This window comes from Anoplolepis gracilipes, chromosome 1, assembly GCF_047496725.1.
Source record: "Anoplolepis gracilipes chromosome 1, ASM4749672v1, whole genome shotgun sequence".
Classification (NCBI taxonomy): domain Eukaryota; kingdom Metazoa; phylum Arthropoda; class Insecta; order Hymenoptera; family Formicidae; genus Anoplolepis; species Anoplolepis gracilipes.
The window spans coordinates 22,129,790-22,149,632 of NC_132970.1; the positions used below are offsets into that span (position 1 = coordinate 22,129,790).

General features: G+C 31.4%; 1 protein-coding gene across 17 annotated transcripts in view; it reads right to left on the reverse strand.

The window, feature by feature from the left end:
• The window catches only part of Foxp (forkhead box transcription factor P), a 292,578-nt gene that overhangs the window by 245,850 nt on the left and 26,885 nt on the right, over nucleotides 1-19,843 (reverse strand). For 2 of the 17 annotated variants that reach the window (XM_072895364.1, XM_072895444.1), the window contains exon 1: nucleotides 2,596-3,079. The exons of 14 other annotated variants lie outside the window; for them this stretch is intronic. In XM_072895364.1, coding sequence (XP_072751465.1) covers nucleotides 2,596-2,604 — 9 coding nt within the window. In that variant the 5' untranslated portion in view covers nucleotides 2,605-3,079. Of the gene's footprint in view, nucleotides 1-2,595; nucleotides 3,080-3,284; nucleotides 4,141-19,843 lie in introns of those variants that run through there. One more of the 17 variants, XM_072895373.1, reaches the window with a different exon arrangement.

Below are 19,843 nucleotides of genomic sequence, written 5' to 3' on the forward strand. Positions count from 1 at the left end.
GTTACAAATAAATCATTGCATTAAATCAAGATTTATCAAGAACAATAATATTAATTGTAAAATAAATTATTAATTATAAAGTATTAGGAATTAATATGCTTCATTTCAAATTAATATTATAATTAATATGTGAAATTATGATCATATTTATTAAATTATACAATACTTAATTTTGTTTTTATAACTGGCTTACTCAAGTCTAAATATATTTTATATATTTTTATACAAAAGATTTTTCATTTATATAGATAGAAGTTTCATAATCGCCTCCACACTTTTATCAACTAATTTATATATATATATATATATATATATATATATATATAATTTTTGTATAAATATACATGTTATTAAAAAGGAAATAGACTAATTGTAAAAGAGAAGATTTTAAAAAAAGTTTAATTGTTTATTTTATTTGAAACCAATCAATTAAATGTTTCCTCTAATACGTTCGAATCAAACGGTCGACAAAGTCCATCAAATCCAATTGATTTAGCTACCACATATCGTGCACGTGTATATGTGTAGGCGTTCCACGTGTTGCCGTACTTTAGATTCCATAAACAGCCCGCGAATACGGAATAGAATTATTGATGCTTCCCAGTATATCGTTAAAAAATTACTACAATAAAAAGTTAGTACTATATAATTATACTAGTTCAAATGTGCTTCAACACATTGATTATTTTTTTGTTTTGCAGCAAAAAAAGCATCTTGTTTGCAGCTCGTCATAAAAGCGTATTAAACATAAATGCATCAATGTGAATCTATTCAGGATTTGTAAATATTTTAGATACTTAGAATTTTAAAAGCATCCAATTTCATTTTTTCTGTTTTTTTTTCTCTCTAGTAATTGAAAGATTCAGTGCAAGACAAATATGAGTCAAGAGAAACTAAAAAAAAATTTTAAGCTAAAAAATGTTAAAATCTATATTAATGTGCTCTAGTTTTAAGAAAAAAAAAAAAAGGATAAAAAAAACTATTGTCTCTAAATCTTAAAATTAAAAATATGAATAGCAAAAACAAGTAGACAAATGTTTGTATTATGCAAATGTCTTTATACTTTTCTTTCTTCGTGCTCCAGTTTCGACAGTACAACGCAACGCGCCGTTCGCGCGATTCCGGATGATTCGAATTGGCAGACAGACGGGCAGTGGTCGGAGGTTGGCTGGGCCGATAATTAATTGGCTGCTCTTAAATTTGGAATACCCGGAAAAGTGTTCGCGGCGATTTATGTGCGTGATGTAGTCCGCGATAATAAGCGGATAATGGAGGTGCCGGGCAGTTTTCTTAAAAAATGCTCGCGCGAACACACGCAATTAGAGAATGTGCGTATATACATACCGTCTCATAAATCTTAATAAAAGCCGCGGGTAACAATTGCTTACGGCATGCTGCAAAAAAGTTGATGATTCACGTGAGTGGTCGCCAATATACGGATAAATCCTCTGTTAGGTTATTTGTTACGTTACAACGTTGCAGTTTTCTCAGCATGCCGTCACGACGACTATTTTCCCAAGGAAATAACATCGCTTCTGATTCTCTTATGTCACGGTAATCGAATACGGTAACAAAGATGCCACGTTAAAGTGTGCGTTAACATGCATTGCAAATTTTGGAGCAATTACATTCAGCCGCAATGTATGTACTTGGCGCAAAGAGCAAGGTCCGCGTAATCGTGGCCTTTATGTGTTTTATTGACATTTAAACCGGAAGCAAATATCGTGTTCTGCTACTTTGTAGCAGTTTGTAAAAGGTTAGGTACACTGTGAACTGCTTTAGATAACTTATCAATTATTTTCTATAAACGAAACGAGACTCTAAAGGAATTATAGCATTCGGAAAAGCGTGAAAAGCGAGATTATTAATGATTAAATAAAATCGTGTAACAAGTAATGTGAACATATTTTTTATGTTTTTCTACTAAATATAAAATTAATAAAAGTTTTACTTTTTGAGCTAATATCGTTCGATGGTACACATACATATTTTCAAAATAGTAAGTAAAATATTTAAAATATTACTAAATAAAACAGTTCAAAAACTGTTTGCTAAGACGCGTCAAATTAATCTTATAACAACATATTCATCAATAAAATCAATCGAACAAAGTATACACTCGACTGTAACCTTTTGCCATTGATTACATGCAAATTTTAGCAAAATATGCACGGTGAGAAATGTTAGTATTGATAATATTCAGTAATTGCTCAGAATTATATATATGTATATATGTATATACTGATATAATAAATAATTTTATTACAATACTGTTTAATTACTGAATATTGTGACTATTTTCAATATATATATATATATTTAAAATCTCAAGTCAAAAATACAAATCCGTAAGATTCAAATAAATAAATCATTATCTAACAGTATTTAATATTCGAGTTATTTCTCATTGTATGTTATGATTTACAAAAGCATGGTGGATATTAATTATAATTGATAAATATTTGCAATTTGATATCTATGTTCTAAATTTTATTTCGATAAGCTTTGATATTTTCAATAATTTATATTATTAAATATACGTGTATAATCAGTATGCGTCATATTAAAATACTGATTTATGTAAAATACACTCACCAAATTCATTTAAAACGTATGCGATCAGCTTTCCCCGAAAGTCTGTGCTTCTCACATGGCCGTCACGGAAATGTGTATTCCTCATCACTATGCACTCTTCCTGTAGCACATTTGTATGCGACGTGCAATGCAATGTATCACTGATGCACTGAATAATTGAAAATTCACCTATTGTTCATTATCGAATCTTCCTCTCTTCTATATCGCGTTATTGTACTTTGTTAATATGTTTCCGATTATTGTCAATGAACAATTTAGTATTACAAAAGCATCGCAGTTAAAATTAACACTTGCTTTAACACGTTAAATTTTTCTATTAAACGTCACTTTTCAAATCAACTCAAAGACTTTCGCGAAAACTCTGTAAAAAAAAATATGACACACTTTTTTTGTATTTTATATCAATTTATATTAATTTTTTATATTAAATAACTAAAAATTATTTTGTATTAAATTTTTTTTTGTATTCTTTATTATACAAATCATTGAAAAATTGTTAGACTAAAGAAAACACGTTTATATCAGGAGACGTGAGCGAGATGTTAATTAAACAGAAACTAAAAAAAAACATGATAGGAAACATATAAGAAATATGCGAGGAAATTTCTTTCTAAATCACTAATGTAAGAAAAATCATATTAATGTAAAACATTACATTGAAATATACGACAAGTTGTAAAAATATTTACTTTCAAGTGAATTTTGCACACACATACGCATGAATTAATAATTTTAATCAAATAAGGATCGGAAAAAAATGCGTCAGTTTTGAAATTTTATTATAAATATTGTTTAAAAATTTCACTTTCTTTTTCCCTATTTTCTTCTCTGGATTACACTATTACAAGGTGTATTTATTATTGTACTGACACTTATTGACAATGATTATACCGGGTAATTAATTACACCAACAATTCGCGGACACAATTGTAATTAACGATTCGATGAACTGTTTCGATACACCGTAGGCGCGCATGTTGATGTTTTCAACAATTCACGTGTTATTAACCAAAGATCAAAACTGCTCCGTTTTCTTCTCTCTCTCTTTCTCTCTCTCTCTCTCTCTCTCTCTCTCTTTTCCCTTTCACTAACGAGTCTCGCCGAACGATCCCGATCGACGTTGACCTTCCTCACTTCCGAATTTTCGGCGGGTTTTCGAAGCGCCACCGCCGCAGCCGCAGTCGCTCGAAGAACCCGCGCGGACACACGATCGTCCGGCGGCTACGTTTAAAAGGCCGGCGCGCGCGATTTGATAAGTCGAACACAACGATATGCGGTACCGAGCCGAACGATGGACAGACGAACGGACGCAACACGCACCACGCACGAAAACGAACGGAGCGACGAAGCGAGCGAACACAAGGCTGCTCTTGCCTGTCTGCCTGCCTGCTTGCCTGCCTGCCTGCCTGCCTGTCTGCCTGGCCTGCCTGGCCTGCCTTGCCTCGTTCGGCGGCGAACAGCCCGCGGCCCCCACGTTGTTTGTCTCGCGAGTGGCCTGTTTACATGTTGACTCTCTGTTTACGCGTTTCCCCCCCCCCCCCTCGCTCTCCCGAGCCGACCGTCGTCTCCCACCCCTCTCGCGGCCTGGCACTGACGACCCGCAGTTCCCTCTCCCCTGCGCTCTATCATTCTCCTTCTTTGTCACTACCACCGACGCTTTTGTATCTTTCTCTTTCTCTCACTTGTCTTCTCTCTCTCTCTCTCTCTCTCTCTGTTTTGTTCTCTCTTTCTGTTTTACTCTCTCCCTCTCTCTCTTTCTCTTTCTCTCTGTCTATCACGACGTCAGTATTCACGGTGCCGAATAAAGCCCGGTTTACACTCTGCTGATAAAATTGTCGGTTTATCCGAAAAAGGATGTGTCTTAATGACAGGCTGCATTATCTTCATTTAGATCGCTAATTAGATAATCTACTGAAATACGGTCAGAGTACATGAAATACTGCGACTGGTAGAGAAATTAGTATCAGATAAGACATCACTACTTTTTTACAATGTTTTAAGATTTTGATGAAACTCATATGTATTCTTATAGTATGCGTATGCACGATGATATTTAATTCTCTAGTATATACGCGGCAATATCGATTGATAATAATGACTAGTGAGGTTCATCTTTCATCTTCAAGAGTAGCATTCTCTATAATCCTAAAGTATAATTATAATTTTCTTTTATTTATATTGTACTAAATTGTACAGAGTACTTTAACTTTTCTATTTAAAATTTAACGATTATCTAAATTCTATTCTTAAAATTTCAACTTGATAAATATCATAAAAACGATTTATCAAATATGACCGTTTAACATTCGCTGTTTATTTTGCAAATATTGATATGTATAGTGTCAGCTAGTCGATATGACCTACATATGCAAGACTCGCAGCTAATGTAACAAGTAAAGTAACTGCATTTGTATTTTTTCCTTTTTCTTAAATTAAACGCCTTAAATTATTATTTTAGTAATATAGAGATGTTTTTTAATGTCTATATATTATATAATTCAACAAAATATTGTTAATTAATAATAATATTAACCTGTAGTTTCATAAAGTATTAATCTATATTTATATCGTTTTTGTTTTATATTTTCCAAAAATAATATTTAGATATTTGACGTTACATATACATATATTCAATTAAAACACATTGCTTTATTAATAATTATAGAAAAATTACAGGTCATAACATTCTATATTAATGAATATATTAATAAGAACATATATTAATAATAGTAATAAAAAAAGATTATATAAAGTATAATAATCCAGAAGATCTATTAAATGCCGTTTTATTTTTTTAAAATCACATTTTTTTCTCCACAATTCAAATATCTATTTAAATTTATGTTATTTTACTTATTTAACTTATTCAGAGAGAAATACAATCGAGGTACCCAGGCGCATATGTGATTTTAATTTTATCAGATGACCTCTCTCTCTTCCTCTCTTTCACTTTTTCTTTTGTCAGTAGCAATACGTTAGATATATTAGTTCATTGTCAATGGAATTAAAATATAAATATAGCATTTGTAAAATGTTAAACCACAATTCTGAGTATCCTTACCAAAGTAGCTTATAATTATGACTGAACGATAGGTAGATAAAGTCATAGTACAATTTCTTATTATAATTATGGCAATTAATAGGTAATTACGTACGTCGACTTTGCAGTAGTCACAGACGGTACGATACGGACAAGTTCCAGGCGTCGCGCGACATTTTTTGTGAAATACACATATGTGCTTATTATAACGTAGAAAACATAAAAATATTTAAATTAATATGTTAATATTAAAACAAAAGGTATGATTTATTAGTCTAAAAGTAAAAAATAACATCTATTTCTAACTAAAATAATAAGGTACTATTTATTTTTCTGCGAATTTGGCATAGATTAAAGAAACATGTGTTGATTTTATTGAATTCTCAGAATTCAGAACTCGCCGGTATTATTATAATGTAAGAAAGATAAAAAAATATCTAAATTAATTTGTTGATGCTAAAACAAAAAGTACGATTTATTAGTCTTTACTTTTATAAAAGTAAAAAAATAACATCTATTTCCAAATAAAAAATACATTTATTATTCTAATTTTAGGAAACAAGCCTAAATTATAAGTTTGCGTCTAAAACTATCATTAGAGTTATAGTTTAATTTTTGTCAATTATTTAAAATTACGTACATTATTTCCGGTATACAAACGTTATATGTACTCGTATATAATCAATACAACGAATACAATAAAAAATAATCTTATAATCAGATATGTTATTATTTGTCAATCTAACTCACAATCAGAATCTCAGGACAAGAGACTTACACGATTACACATTAAACTAAAGACGATTTGTATTGTCTGACCAACAAAATATTTGTTTTGGAAAAGAATACATTTCTCACGATCCAGGTGATGGTTTTCAGGGACCAAAAGTTTCCTTGAATCGCTCATTCGTGCAGGCTAAAGCCGTTTGGAACAGCGAGCATTTTCCGATGCGTGCACCTACATTATTAAGTTAACAACGTGTCTTCCACACGTTATTTACATCTCGATACCTAATGTGTAGGATATATATGATTATATATTATTATACTTTGATTTATCATGAATGAGATATTCGCAATATTAATAGATCGTCATATTAGAGAGGCGTCCGTCGCGCTCTCCGGCATTTATTGAGGTCGCAACATCAATAGAAATTACGCGACACGTGCTCATTAAGCTAGCGCGCGACGAGAGAGTCGCTTAGCATGCGCAAATTGCCTATATCCTAATTATTTATAGCTTCCTTATATCGTTTACATAATACATTTACGTAATTCTCCTATTGAATCTATAAAAACCATTGCCATTGTTATGATAAATACTGATGTATGTTCCAGATATTAGCGAAAGAAATGTTTGAAACACGTTCGAGCAAAAAAAAAAAAAAAAAAAAAATGTTAAAGATATCTGGAAAATTTTAAACATATTACAAATAAATTTAATTCATTGAAGACACCCTCAAATATCCACTTTGAATGTCTTGCAATTTTAAAAATGTCTTATAAATTGTTTCGTTATTACATCTTTTGTTAATGAATTTTTAGAATAATGTGATATAATTCTTTATCGATCGGTTGCACAAGTATATTATATATACTCATTATAGTTTATATAGAATATATTCACGTATATTTCTCGCAGTAATTGCGAGTGTACAGGTTCCTCGACGTATTTAAATTCCGGTTATTTATTTGTTCATAGACAGAAAACGATCGATCGACGATGTGATGAGGCGCAGAATTCGCTGTAAAGCGGGCTTTAACTTCCTCCCACGAATTGCCATGGTCCGCTGCTTTCGTCGATCTCTGTCGCTCACGTTTTCTGCATTCGCCGAGTGTGACAGTGCCGTATGAATGCCCTGTCTTCCCTCTTCGCACGTCGCACTGCAACAGCGTAGCGTCAGCGTTGCAGTGATAGGCTTCCACGGATGACGTTTCTTCAACAATGTTTTCGTCTTCGACTTTTTAAACGATACTCGGTCACGTAGATAGCGGGATATTTACTTGTCACAAGCATTGCAATTTACGAACACAACATGATCTTTGATCGAAACCGATAGGATGGTCTGATAAAATGTCTTTAAAACGTCTTTGAATAAAACTAAATTATTGACCCGATAACTTTTCATAGTCGGAGTAAAAAGATGTACACGATGCTTTAATTATTAATATTAAGTGATAATTATCAATATTAAAATATGCTAATAATTATTAAAACACACAAATTTAACATGGGAACGTTATTATTGCGTACTTTATATTAACTGAATATACAAGTACTTTCTCTATCTATTTAACATTCCTTTTGCTCGAATGCGAGAAGTGCCTAGGTAAGTATCGGATAAAGTTACATCATTCGGGTGCGGCACCAATCTGTCTAATACACTACTGTAATTTCCAAACGATAATTTTCTCCTTGTAGAATCGACCTAAATATCGTTTTGCAACACGGTATGCCTTCATCTTGTTGTTCTCCGAATGGCAGCGTCATCAAAGTAACATGGCTATTCGAACACGTGAAGCGTGATGAACTTACGCACAGACTGTACACATTTGCCTTGCCCTCGCCATCACTTTTTGCCCCACCATCGACAAGATGTCTCATCTACAGCAGCTTCTCGCTGCTTCATGTTCCTGTCTAGATAGTTTATTTACTTGTTCTTGCGTTAATGCATGTTTTTCCCGGTGTTTCGCGGAAACATCACGTCGCATTCTCACACAAACTGACGACAATCCGTACACGATGATGCGCTGTTTATAAAAATATTCGGCCAAATTTCTTTCCGGGAAAAACACATAAGTCTTTCATCATCGTGGGTGTGCGTCATATATGCGTGCTCTGCGTATTAAATACTGATTGCGTAATACATTGGCGACCACTTAATCAGAATATTTTATTTTATTCTATGCTTCTTAAAGAAGCGAGGAAAAAAATGGAAGTAATTTGATAATGAGCTGTTTATTTGAAATTCACTAGTGAAATAGCGCTCTTTCGAGATATATTTTAATATCAACAAAAGGGTATCACAAAATTAAAAGGAAACAATATATATATAAAAAAATATCTAAAAATATATAAAAAATATATAAAATAATTTTGCTTATAATTCTTATATTTGTTATAAATTCTTTTCGACTTAATTCGACAAAATCTTTCGCAATGTTATCGTGGGAAATTCATGCGGTGGATGCGCGCGGCTAATGACCGATATCAACTCGGTAATGATAATCTTTCATGTATCAGCGCCGTCCGCAGAGTTACGTGCGCTCGAATTAAACCTGATTATATGGTTACAGCATCGCGCGACGAGATATTTATCTTGCCAGCCGGCAAGGCCCCACCGAGCCGCCGTAACGAAAATACAACGGCGCCAATCGATTCAGCCATTTATCAATTAATCTTATCGACGGGGCCGCGCCGCGCCGCGCCGCGCCGCGCCGGTGTGCCCGTAAACGAATTCCCGCTTTAATCACGTACAGCGGGCTATACTTTCGTAAAACGGCGGGCCTCCTGCTCAACGTCTGCTCCGCTAATAGCGAGTTAATTGCATCAGGTACAGGGGAATCCCCTTTTCCGTCACTTCTCGCTCGCTGCCGCTGCCGAGAAAAGTACGCGTCGTTATCCTTGGAAAAGAATTACGCGACGATATACGTGAGAACTCGCTGTCGCTCACCACGTGCTAATTTCGTTTCTAAACCGCCGTCGGTTTTACGTGTATTACATACCACGACACTCTCCAAGGCTCGTAATATAATTGCGACTTCTCTAGAAAATCGCACGTTATGATCTTATTATTACTTTCTCGTCGCGTTACCGCTGTTTTTTTTAACAATAGTCTTCTTATCTGTTATTCTATCCATTGTATGAGTAGAAAGGTGCTCCGTTACTTTTATGATATGGCTTAGGTGACTTAATTAATATTTTTATTAATTTAAAATATAATTAATTGAGTGATAATGGAAGAAGCACATTGCTTTAAATCTTTTAATATCTTTAATATCAAAGTTCTATTCAATTATTATTGTATATGTCAAAGAAATATAATATACAATACTAATTACATATATGAATTAATTAATATATGAAATAAATGTACGAATTAAAAAATTAAATATATAAATTATTAAATACTAACGATATATTGCATATCAACGTCATAATTTCATTCCCATAAAAGCGTTTTGCTTCTAAACCGCTGTTAACAGCAAAATATAAGATGCGCGATAAGACATAACTGCTTCTCAAATATCCAATATTGAATTGCATATAAATTTTATTATTTAGACACACAACTAATTCTATTCATCGTTAACAAATATAATAAAATAACAAAAATCTATTCGAATTTTATTATAATACCAGAAATATAAAGATATTATAAAAGAAATACGGTTAAGAGTCTTCACCGTTTTGTCACCTTATTATAGCAAATAATATCACATCAAACTAATCGCTAATAATAGTCAAGAAAAAAATTTTAATTTTACTACTATATTTCCTCCGCCACGAAAGGGTTTAATCAGTCGAAAGGCTTTCCCGGCAGGTATACATTGCCCAGCGTGCAAGGGTGTTTTCGGGCATGTTCTCTCTCTCTCTCGACGAGTTTTCGAGGTCCGGATTACCTTATCTAAGAGCCTCACTCGCTCGCGCCAATTCCGAAACGAAATCCATGGCGATCCATATACTGAGGCGTTTACGCGGCGATTTAACCTGGAGAGGACGATCCCTTCGCGGGCCACGGCTAAGTCCGGAGAGCGGTTATTATGCGATATACGGACTATCGGGACGCATATTCACCACCCTCCTCGTCGTGCTTCACCATTTCTACGAGAGCGATCCGATGACTGCTATACCGACCTGTCGCGTATTGTAATCCGCCACATTTACGGGGATCTCAGGTTGTCGAGTGTTGTTGGCAGTACAGGCGATCTGCCATGTTATCTTATTATATTTATTACTAGAGTTTTAACTTTCTAACAAAAATCATAAAAAATCTGCTATATTTATAAAACTATAGTCTCAGTAATTTCAATGTCGGTAAACCGAATTTATACTCGAATATTATAGGTATCTATAACATAATAAAGCATTATCATTATTAAGAACTTAATCGATTATTTCCCTGTTTTCTCACTCGCTTTACCAATCTTTCATTTCTTATAGTCGATCCTCGAATATCGATGTACCCTAGATTGAAATTATATTCATAATCGCGATTATATTTATTTAATGCTAATTTTATGAAAAGTTTATTGAATCTCGAGCATACTCGGATTAAAGAGAACAAGTAGGAGAGACTTATACGATCAATAGTTTATATTTTTTATTTTATGCCAAAGTACTTATATTTTCATATAAATTATCACAAAATTTTTTAGATAAAACGCGCATGATTTTAATTTAATTTTTCATATAATATTTTTTATTTATTACCTATTCTATTTATTATTATTTATAATATTTATTACTTTTTTAACTTCTTTTTAGAATTAATCTTTTAATAAATTTAATTAATAGCTCGAAAAAATTCAGCATTTTATAAAGAAACATTTCAAGAACAATTATACAGAGTAATATTTAGAACGAGTGTAACAAACTTTGACAGATTGTTTGGTAGATCATTCTGAATCATTCTGTATATAAAGAAAACAGCTAACGTTAGTTGAATATTATTATGCTCCATAAAAATTTGTCGTTTCTCAAACATTCCAATGTTCGAGCTATCTTCGTACCATTGTGGTAATCAAATCATTTTTGGAACTGTCACGACTGTGCGATGAAAAAACTTTAAAATACCGATCAGAAGTCGTCGAGCGAACGGAAGGAAAAAGGCGGAACTAGGGAGAAAGGGTTTAGTGAAGCCCCGCGAGGTCCGATTGATTGATCGACGCACCCCCGCGCAAAGTCAGATACCGAAAGACCGAACTTTTCCCATTACCGTCAATATGCAACCTAGACATTGGTTTAACGTTACGGGCGCCGGGGCATCGGTGCCGCAGTAAAAGGGAACCGGTTAAATCGCGTCGGCGACCTTTATTGCCGTCTTAAGGTAGTTAAGTTAATCCGCCTCGTAGCGAAAACTACAGGGGTGCCGCGCCCGTGCGAATCGAATCGCCTTTTGGTGTATCTCGCTTCCGAGACAAAAACATTAACATAAATCACGAAGCGAAGGAATGAGAGAGAAATAGAGAGAGACAGAGAGAGAGAGAGAGAGAGAGAGAGAGAAGAACAACGAAAAAGAGGGACGAGCAACCCGGATTGGACGTTTATTCGATTCACTTTGTGCATCCCCTCGCGACACCCTTTTACGATACCGACGAATTTCATCCGCTGCCTTGGCAATTAGTGCTGCGAAAACTTACGAGTGATTTGTTTTTTTAAAAAAAAACGCAACTTGTCAAAACGTAGAATTATGTACAAATAATTATTGATTTCATTAATAATAGAAAAATAATTGAATTTCCTTAAATTTGAAAGTCTAGTTTTAAGAATAGAAGAAAAACAATTTTGTTTATTTTCCAAAAAAAGAAAATAATAAAATTAAATGTAAATTTGTTCCTAAAAAATATTTACATTGAAATATATATACATTAGTTATACCTAATCTAGAAATATAGTTTACAAACATAACAAAAAAATCTTAGATATTTTTGAAAAAGATTTAATAAAATTGTTTCTCACTTTTCTAATTCTTTCTTATATTTCCAGTCTATTTTTCTAAAAAAAGTTGTCGTTGAAAATCTTTGACATTAAAAGTAGAAAACTGCAAAGAAAATCTGGCAAAAAAAACGTTACATTGAATGTGCTATTTTTCCGTACATATAAAATACAGAGTATGAATACATAAAAAAAGAAAAAATTGATATAAGAAGAAATAGAAAGTTTTCAATCGCACGAGAGAATGCGTGTACGCGCGTGAGAATGTGCAAAGGGGTGGAAAGGAAAAAAGGTACCACTTAACCCTACCTCCATGCCCGTTTCCGACGAACGCACCTCGCGTTGCACAAGTGCCAGCCCTCGACCTCAACTCTTTCGCTTTTAGCGGGAATTCGATGAATTGCCAGCCGCTACGGGCAATAAATAATGCATTTTGTGTTTGCCCCCGGTAAAAGGGTCCACCCTCAACAAACCCCTCTCTCACCACCCGCGTGCGATGTGAACCTAAATTTTAGATCGACTTTAGCTGAAGGCGACCGAAAGTGTATTCTGGAGAAATAATCGAGAATTGATAAAGCTAATTCGAGAGAACAATGTTTGTTGCAGAAAGACTTATTTATTATCACTTTCTTTATACTAGTAATACTAAAAACTTTTAAATTTACATTGTATATATCTCATGAATATCTCATTAATTATAAAGAATTATTTTTAAAATGAGTAACTACAACATGCACGAAACTTTATAATAATTTTTCAAATATTAATTGATATTTCAAATTATCGCTAACATTATATTGTGTATCTAATATTATTTAATGTCTAATATTGTTATGCTACGAAAATCAGTCTCAAAGTGGCTAATATTTTATCTAATATTTCATACTGTATATATATTTCATCTAATATTTTTACATCATACAATATTAATAAGTTTGTATTTATTGATATTTTAAGGATTTTTGTTTATGAAACAATTTCCATTAATTCTATTGATTTTATAATAAAAAATCACGAATTTGATTTTTCATGAAAAATGCTTATGTTAACAAAGGTCGCGAAGATCTCTAATCTATCAGATACGCAATTCATAAACAGACAACTTAATATAAAGAATGATTGGCTATCTCAATTACTATTTGAAATAAAAAACTGAAATGGCTTTTACTTAATATTTTGAAAACTTTTTTACTATTTTATTTTGTTTTGCAAATTTCGTGAAAGATATCTTATATCCATCAAGTAATTTATGAGATTAAAAAGTGCAGAAAACAATTTAATATACATTATTGTAAATTAAAATTTATATATACTTATATTTATAATATAATAATTTGCAAATTTATTTTTCAAGAAAGATGAAAGATAATTTAACGCTCATCGGTATGACGCGCAATAACGAGTTGTAGAATATAATGTTGATCTCTGTAAAATACAAATATATTTAAAGTATATATACGATTTAAGCAATTTAATTCTAAAATAATTAATTTTATTCCAACAAATATATCGCGATTTGTTAAATTCTTATACTTGTTTTTGAACATTTAAATATTTAATAAAAAAAATCTCCCCAAAAATGTGTTTTTTATCATGAATAAATAGAAATGAATAAATAGAAGCTTCATTTTTATATACAAGTATTTCACACTATACAAAATTATTATACACTATGTAATATTTAAGTAAAAGCCATTTATTTATTTAATAATTATTAATCATAAATAGTATTTTATATTAAATATTTTAAATATTTCGAAAATATTTATATTACATATAGTATTACATTAAATGATGTAAGATGAATTATTATTTCGAAAATAAATAAACAAATTTAAATAGCAAATAAATTAAAATTATGAATTATTTATCTCATATCAATTACTCCATCGATGCCTGATATCTCTTCGGCTTCTTCCTGCTTTCTTCATTGCTCTTTATTGCTCCTTAATGGCATTTACTCGCCAAAACGAGTATACATCATATGCGATTAACGTGATAAGTGCTATATAAAATATTCCGCGCAATCATCATCATTTTGGTGATTAGTGCGCACACAATTGTTTTCGCTGCTACGTGCCATTAAGGAGCAATAAAAAGTAACTTGTAAGAGAGGAAAAGGCCTGGATAGAGAAGCATCAAGTATGGGTAAAGTAACCTAACCATACGGTAAACAATTAATAATTTATTAATTTATTATTTGCTATTTGTAAAACTGTTCGTTTCTCTTGATGATAATAACTTATCTACATTATTTGCGTAATATGATATGTATAAAACATGCTAGAAATATTTATAAAATAATTAATAAGATATTACTTATAATTAACAAGTTTAAATGTATACATATAAGATTTACAAGAGAGTTTTTTACATTATTATTTCTAAAATTCTTTAAATTATTTCTAGAAAAATGTTAATTTCATTCATTTAATACAAATATCTAAAAACGACTTTTTTTGAAAATTCTTTCTATTACATTTCTATAAAGAGATATATATATAAAAATTTAATAAAATGCAATAATTAATAATGTTGGAATAAAATTTATTACTTTATAATTACTTTTTTAAATCATTTTATATATTATTTAAATATACCTGTATTTTATACAGATCAACATTACATTTTACAACTTCGTCGTTGCGCATCATATATTGGTGAGTGTTAAATTATTTTTTTAATCTTCATTTTATGCAAGATATATAATATAAATAATATATAATATATAATATATATATATATATATATATATATATATATATATATATATATATATATTATATATATATATATATAAAACATAAATTATATGTAATATAATATAAATTAACGAATTATCACAGATATGTAAGTACATATAAATTTAAATTTACAACGATACAATAAGTAAATTTTCTTTTTATTATTTAATCTCATAAATTACTTGATAGATATATATAGAGTATTCTAAAATTTACGAAACAAAATTCAATATTAAAATGTTTTTAAAAATTTAATCTAGTAATATTATGAAAAGCTAAATTTGGAAAACATTTTAATCAAAATCGACGGAGAATAATAAATTACATTAATGTAGTTAATTTTTGCAACAATATAGTCGTTGAAACATTTCTCATTATTCTTTCAACTTATTTCGTTAACAAGAAATACATTCGAGATTTAAAATATATCAATAACAATAACAATAAAATATATCAGTAACAAATAAAACTAATAAAATTAATATAAAACATAAAATTAATACTTAATTACTTATTAATATTTAATTATGCTATACATACAAATTTGAATTATCATAACAAGAATGATTAAAAAGGGTGAAGCTGCGTAAATATTGAAATACTATAGAAACGGATTCTCGAGGATCGATGCTCTACGACTAATGAATGATCATTGAAAGTAACGAAACAATATAACATAGAATAAAAGAAAACCTTCAAACTCAGATCGCTTCGAGATAAATTTCTGGACAATACCGGTTACGTAGACTGGTGGACTTGTTACGGGCAATGGAAAATGGGAAGCGAAATAGCGCGGAAGGGAATGGCGGAGTATAATGGTACCGCACAACATTATAAGATGTGCATTGTCTGTAATTTAACGGGGCAGATCAGTATTGCCAATTACGGACAACTATTATATAGACACCCGTTCGTACACAAGAACCAGCACTCTATAAGGCGATCAGACTTGTTAGCTTTCAATTCATTTGTTTACAGAAACGAATAATCAATATTGTCTTATTGGCATTTTCAAATAAATTCAAAGCATTCACAACAATAACATTTAATGCGTTTGGCATTTTATGTGATTATGAAGTTATGATCCAAAGTTTTGAAAATAATATATTGTAATAATAATAATTACAATAATAATTGTTCTATTATAAACTATATAATAAAGTGATCTGTGTTGCTCCGATCTATCTCTTTAGCTAATTTGACAAATTCATATATATTTGCATTTAAAATATTTCTTATACTTATAATGCATATAATGTTTAAAAAAAAATTAAGAAATTTAAAGAATTCAAATTAAGAAATTTTTCTCTCACTTAAATTTATATACGCTAAATTTACGCAATAGGCTAAATAATACATAAATTGTAAAAGCTTTTGTATTTTAGAATTTTTAATTTATTATAATCGCGTGTCTCGTTGCATATTATTTTAATACTGACGTTATAGATTCAGACATAAGCATGTTCATGAATACAAATGATGAAAGGAGGAGATTATAAATCCGTTGGATTTTTAATTTCTTCTCAATTCTTATCTCTTAGGGAACGGAGAAGCGAAGCAGAGTAACAGCGAAAGAACAGAATTGGCAACTTATCATGGCAATAATTAATGCGCGAGAACGAAAGGAAGAGAGAAAAGGAGAAAGAAGCAGAAAGAACTTCCACAACTACTTTTTCTTAACACAAACATAAATTGCTGGTTTAATAGATTATTAATCGACAATTTCGATCATTTGCAGCGTGGCTATCAAACTGAAATGTCTCAAACAATGATTCCACGTTATGCATAAATAAAGAAATTCAATATTTAATAAAAGGAAAAGCTTATAAAACTACACGATAATATATACATATATACATCTTTAAATGCCATTAATAATGATTAGTCGAAAATAATGTACATCAGAAATATCTAGCTTTAAAACGAAAGACTAAGAAGCATCACAATACGAGTAAGCGCGGCAAATAAATGTTTGTAATGAAAACTAAAATATCGTTTCAATAATAAGGTATTGTACCTGGAGTTGGGTCGCGAAGAACGAATGTTTATCGCAACACGAATGGTAACATCGAGTAACAGTTGCCCTTACCTGAAACAAACAGAAAAGATATAGGTACTTCGTTTAGCCAAACATCCCAGAAAATAAGAAATACTCATATTTTCAGTACATGAAGATAGCAAAAACCGCGAACAATGGTCGCCTCGGAAAAAACAGCTTTCACGCTATTAATTACTTTCTCCGCGTATCATGCCGTAAAGCACGAAGGTTTTGTTAGTACCGGGGTTTATATTTTCCATATTTTCAAGAGGTTCATTAATCATGCGTAATCAATGGTAACCGATCGATTAAAGCATCCCGCTCCTTTCCACAAGCGCCGAGATAAGAGCGGGATGACGAAGAAAGGAAGGAAACTTTCTTATTAACACAATCAATCAAATCGCCTCGAATTTAAAGCATTTTTCACGATTTTCCGCGTTTCTGAGCAGCTTGCTGAAAAAATTCCCTCCGGTGAGAGGCCAACGATCGGTTCCGCGGGAGGGTGCGGAGGGTAAGGTCTGCCAATCGATGCGGAATTAAGAAGCGACGCTTACTTTTCGGACGGCTAATTATGAAAGCGCGATCACCCGCCGAAAATGATTGCCACACACCACTTTTTTTCTCTGTGTTATTCGTAGAAAAAAAATAATTGCTTTACAGAGAGTTTCTGCAGTTTATTGCAATTCGTATTATTTATCTTGAGAAAAAGAGAAAATAATTTATTTTCTATCGAAAGATATAATAATTTTATATAAATATAATTCTCTTTATTGATAAGTGAAAAATATATATAAAATACATAATCAAAATTTTAATCCAATTAAATAATTAAATGTAAATATTTCTTTTTATTATATTGTACAAACACTCATACGTAATTATTTTCCAACGCGTATTTGACTTTCAGCAATTTTTTTCCATCAAAACCGCGGCAAAAGGTTAGGTACTTCGGCTTAATTGTTTACGAAATATCGGCGCACGGAAGAAAAGAAGAAAGTTTTAAACTCGTAAAAGTCTGGAAAATGAACACAGGCCACTTATTCCCTTTGTTTACCGCGCTTCCCGCGTCGCAAGTCTTATTACGTTTCGCATTACGCTATAACGTTCTAAATGTCGTCAAACTGCTTTCTTTAATTAACTTTGGAATTTTAACACAGTAAAATATTAAAAAGAAAGAGTCGTTTACACGATGTTTAATTTACATCCTCGTCTTTTAGAAGGGTCGTGGAAGCAGTACGTAATATCATGAAAATTGCTCAATAAATTTAAGTGTCCGAAATGATGCCTCTATAACAGTATACTAATCGTATTCCAACCCTCCGCCCACCCAACCCCTGTCAACTGTCTTCATTTGCAGATGGCTTTGTATATAAAAAGTGCTATTGTGTTCTCATCTTCCGAAAGATATAACAAGTAGCGCAACAGGATTACGTAAAATTAATTGAAAATTCTAATACAATAATAAAAGTAAAAAAAGTTCCATAAAATTACAATATATAAATAATTACTTTCTATGTTAAGAATATATATAATAAATTTAAAAAAAAGATATATATATATATATATATAAATTCTTTATATACCTTTTTATATATTTTTTTCAAATCTCTTTTATATAATATTAATGAATAATCTTCTGAAAATAAATAAGAGATAAATTCGATACAAAGCAAGTAAAATAGCGAGACATATATGACGTTACATGTTTATCAAAGTGTCTCTTGCAGTGGATGAGAATGCGATGTAGCTTCTCAATATTTCACGTACGGAAGTATTAAACCATATCGGATTATTCCGAGTAATAAAAATATCTGATTCGTAGAGACAGTAATGAGTGATCAAATATTACATGTAATATTTCCGTAACATGCCGTCGCATATTCTGACACAGCTTCGTTAAATATCATATCCCAAATGAGAGCGCGACAATGTCTGGCGAGATTTCTAAAGCGCGTCTACCCCCGCGTGACTGAGTTTAATATTTAACACCTGTGACGGTTAGTCGCGGTAGTTGGTGGTTCGTAGACGCATACTCGTAGATAATCGCGGACGACGATGAATTACATAATCATATCCTTACGAGGTAATTATGCCACTTGAAAAGTCTCAATGTAACAATTAAATCTCGATAGAAAAACAGCAATTTTAGTTTATTTTAGTAAATATATGTATATCACAATTTTATAATACATAGTATAATTATATGTATGTTCATGATATTTTCTTATCACGGTATTAATTTAAGGAGAACTCTGTTTTTAGTATCAGTATATAACAGCAAAAAATGGCAGGTCATTCATCTTCGAAAGATTAAGCCGATTTATAATTGAAATATCTTAAATCTTTGTTTGTCGCGTAGACATTAATGTTTTGTAAGAACAGTGATAGATCAGTGATAGAATAGCTATTTTATTCTACTCGACGATAACTTTTTATGCTGAATTAATTATCACGCACGTCATGACATTCGAGGAAAAAGATAGAAGTGACGTGTATTTGATAAAGCGATGATATTATCAGATCTTTATCTTCTCATTCTACAGGTAAATGAATGTAAACTATATTCTTTTTTTGTTGCTTTTTAATCATTAAGGAAAATTATTGGCATTCTTTTTCATTCTAAAAAAAAGAGAAAAAAATATACAATGCACGAAGGCTCTTAACGTATGTATTCCTGCATACACACGTTACCCTCACTTTCACGCAGATAGAATCGGAATCTCCTAAACTCTTGATGATGAGGGGGAGCAAAAGGAAAGAAACTTTCA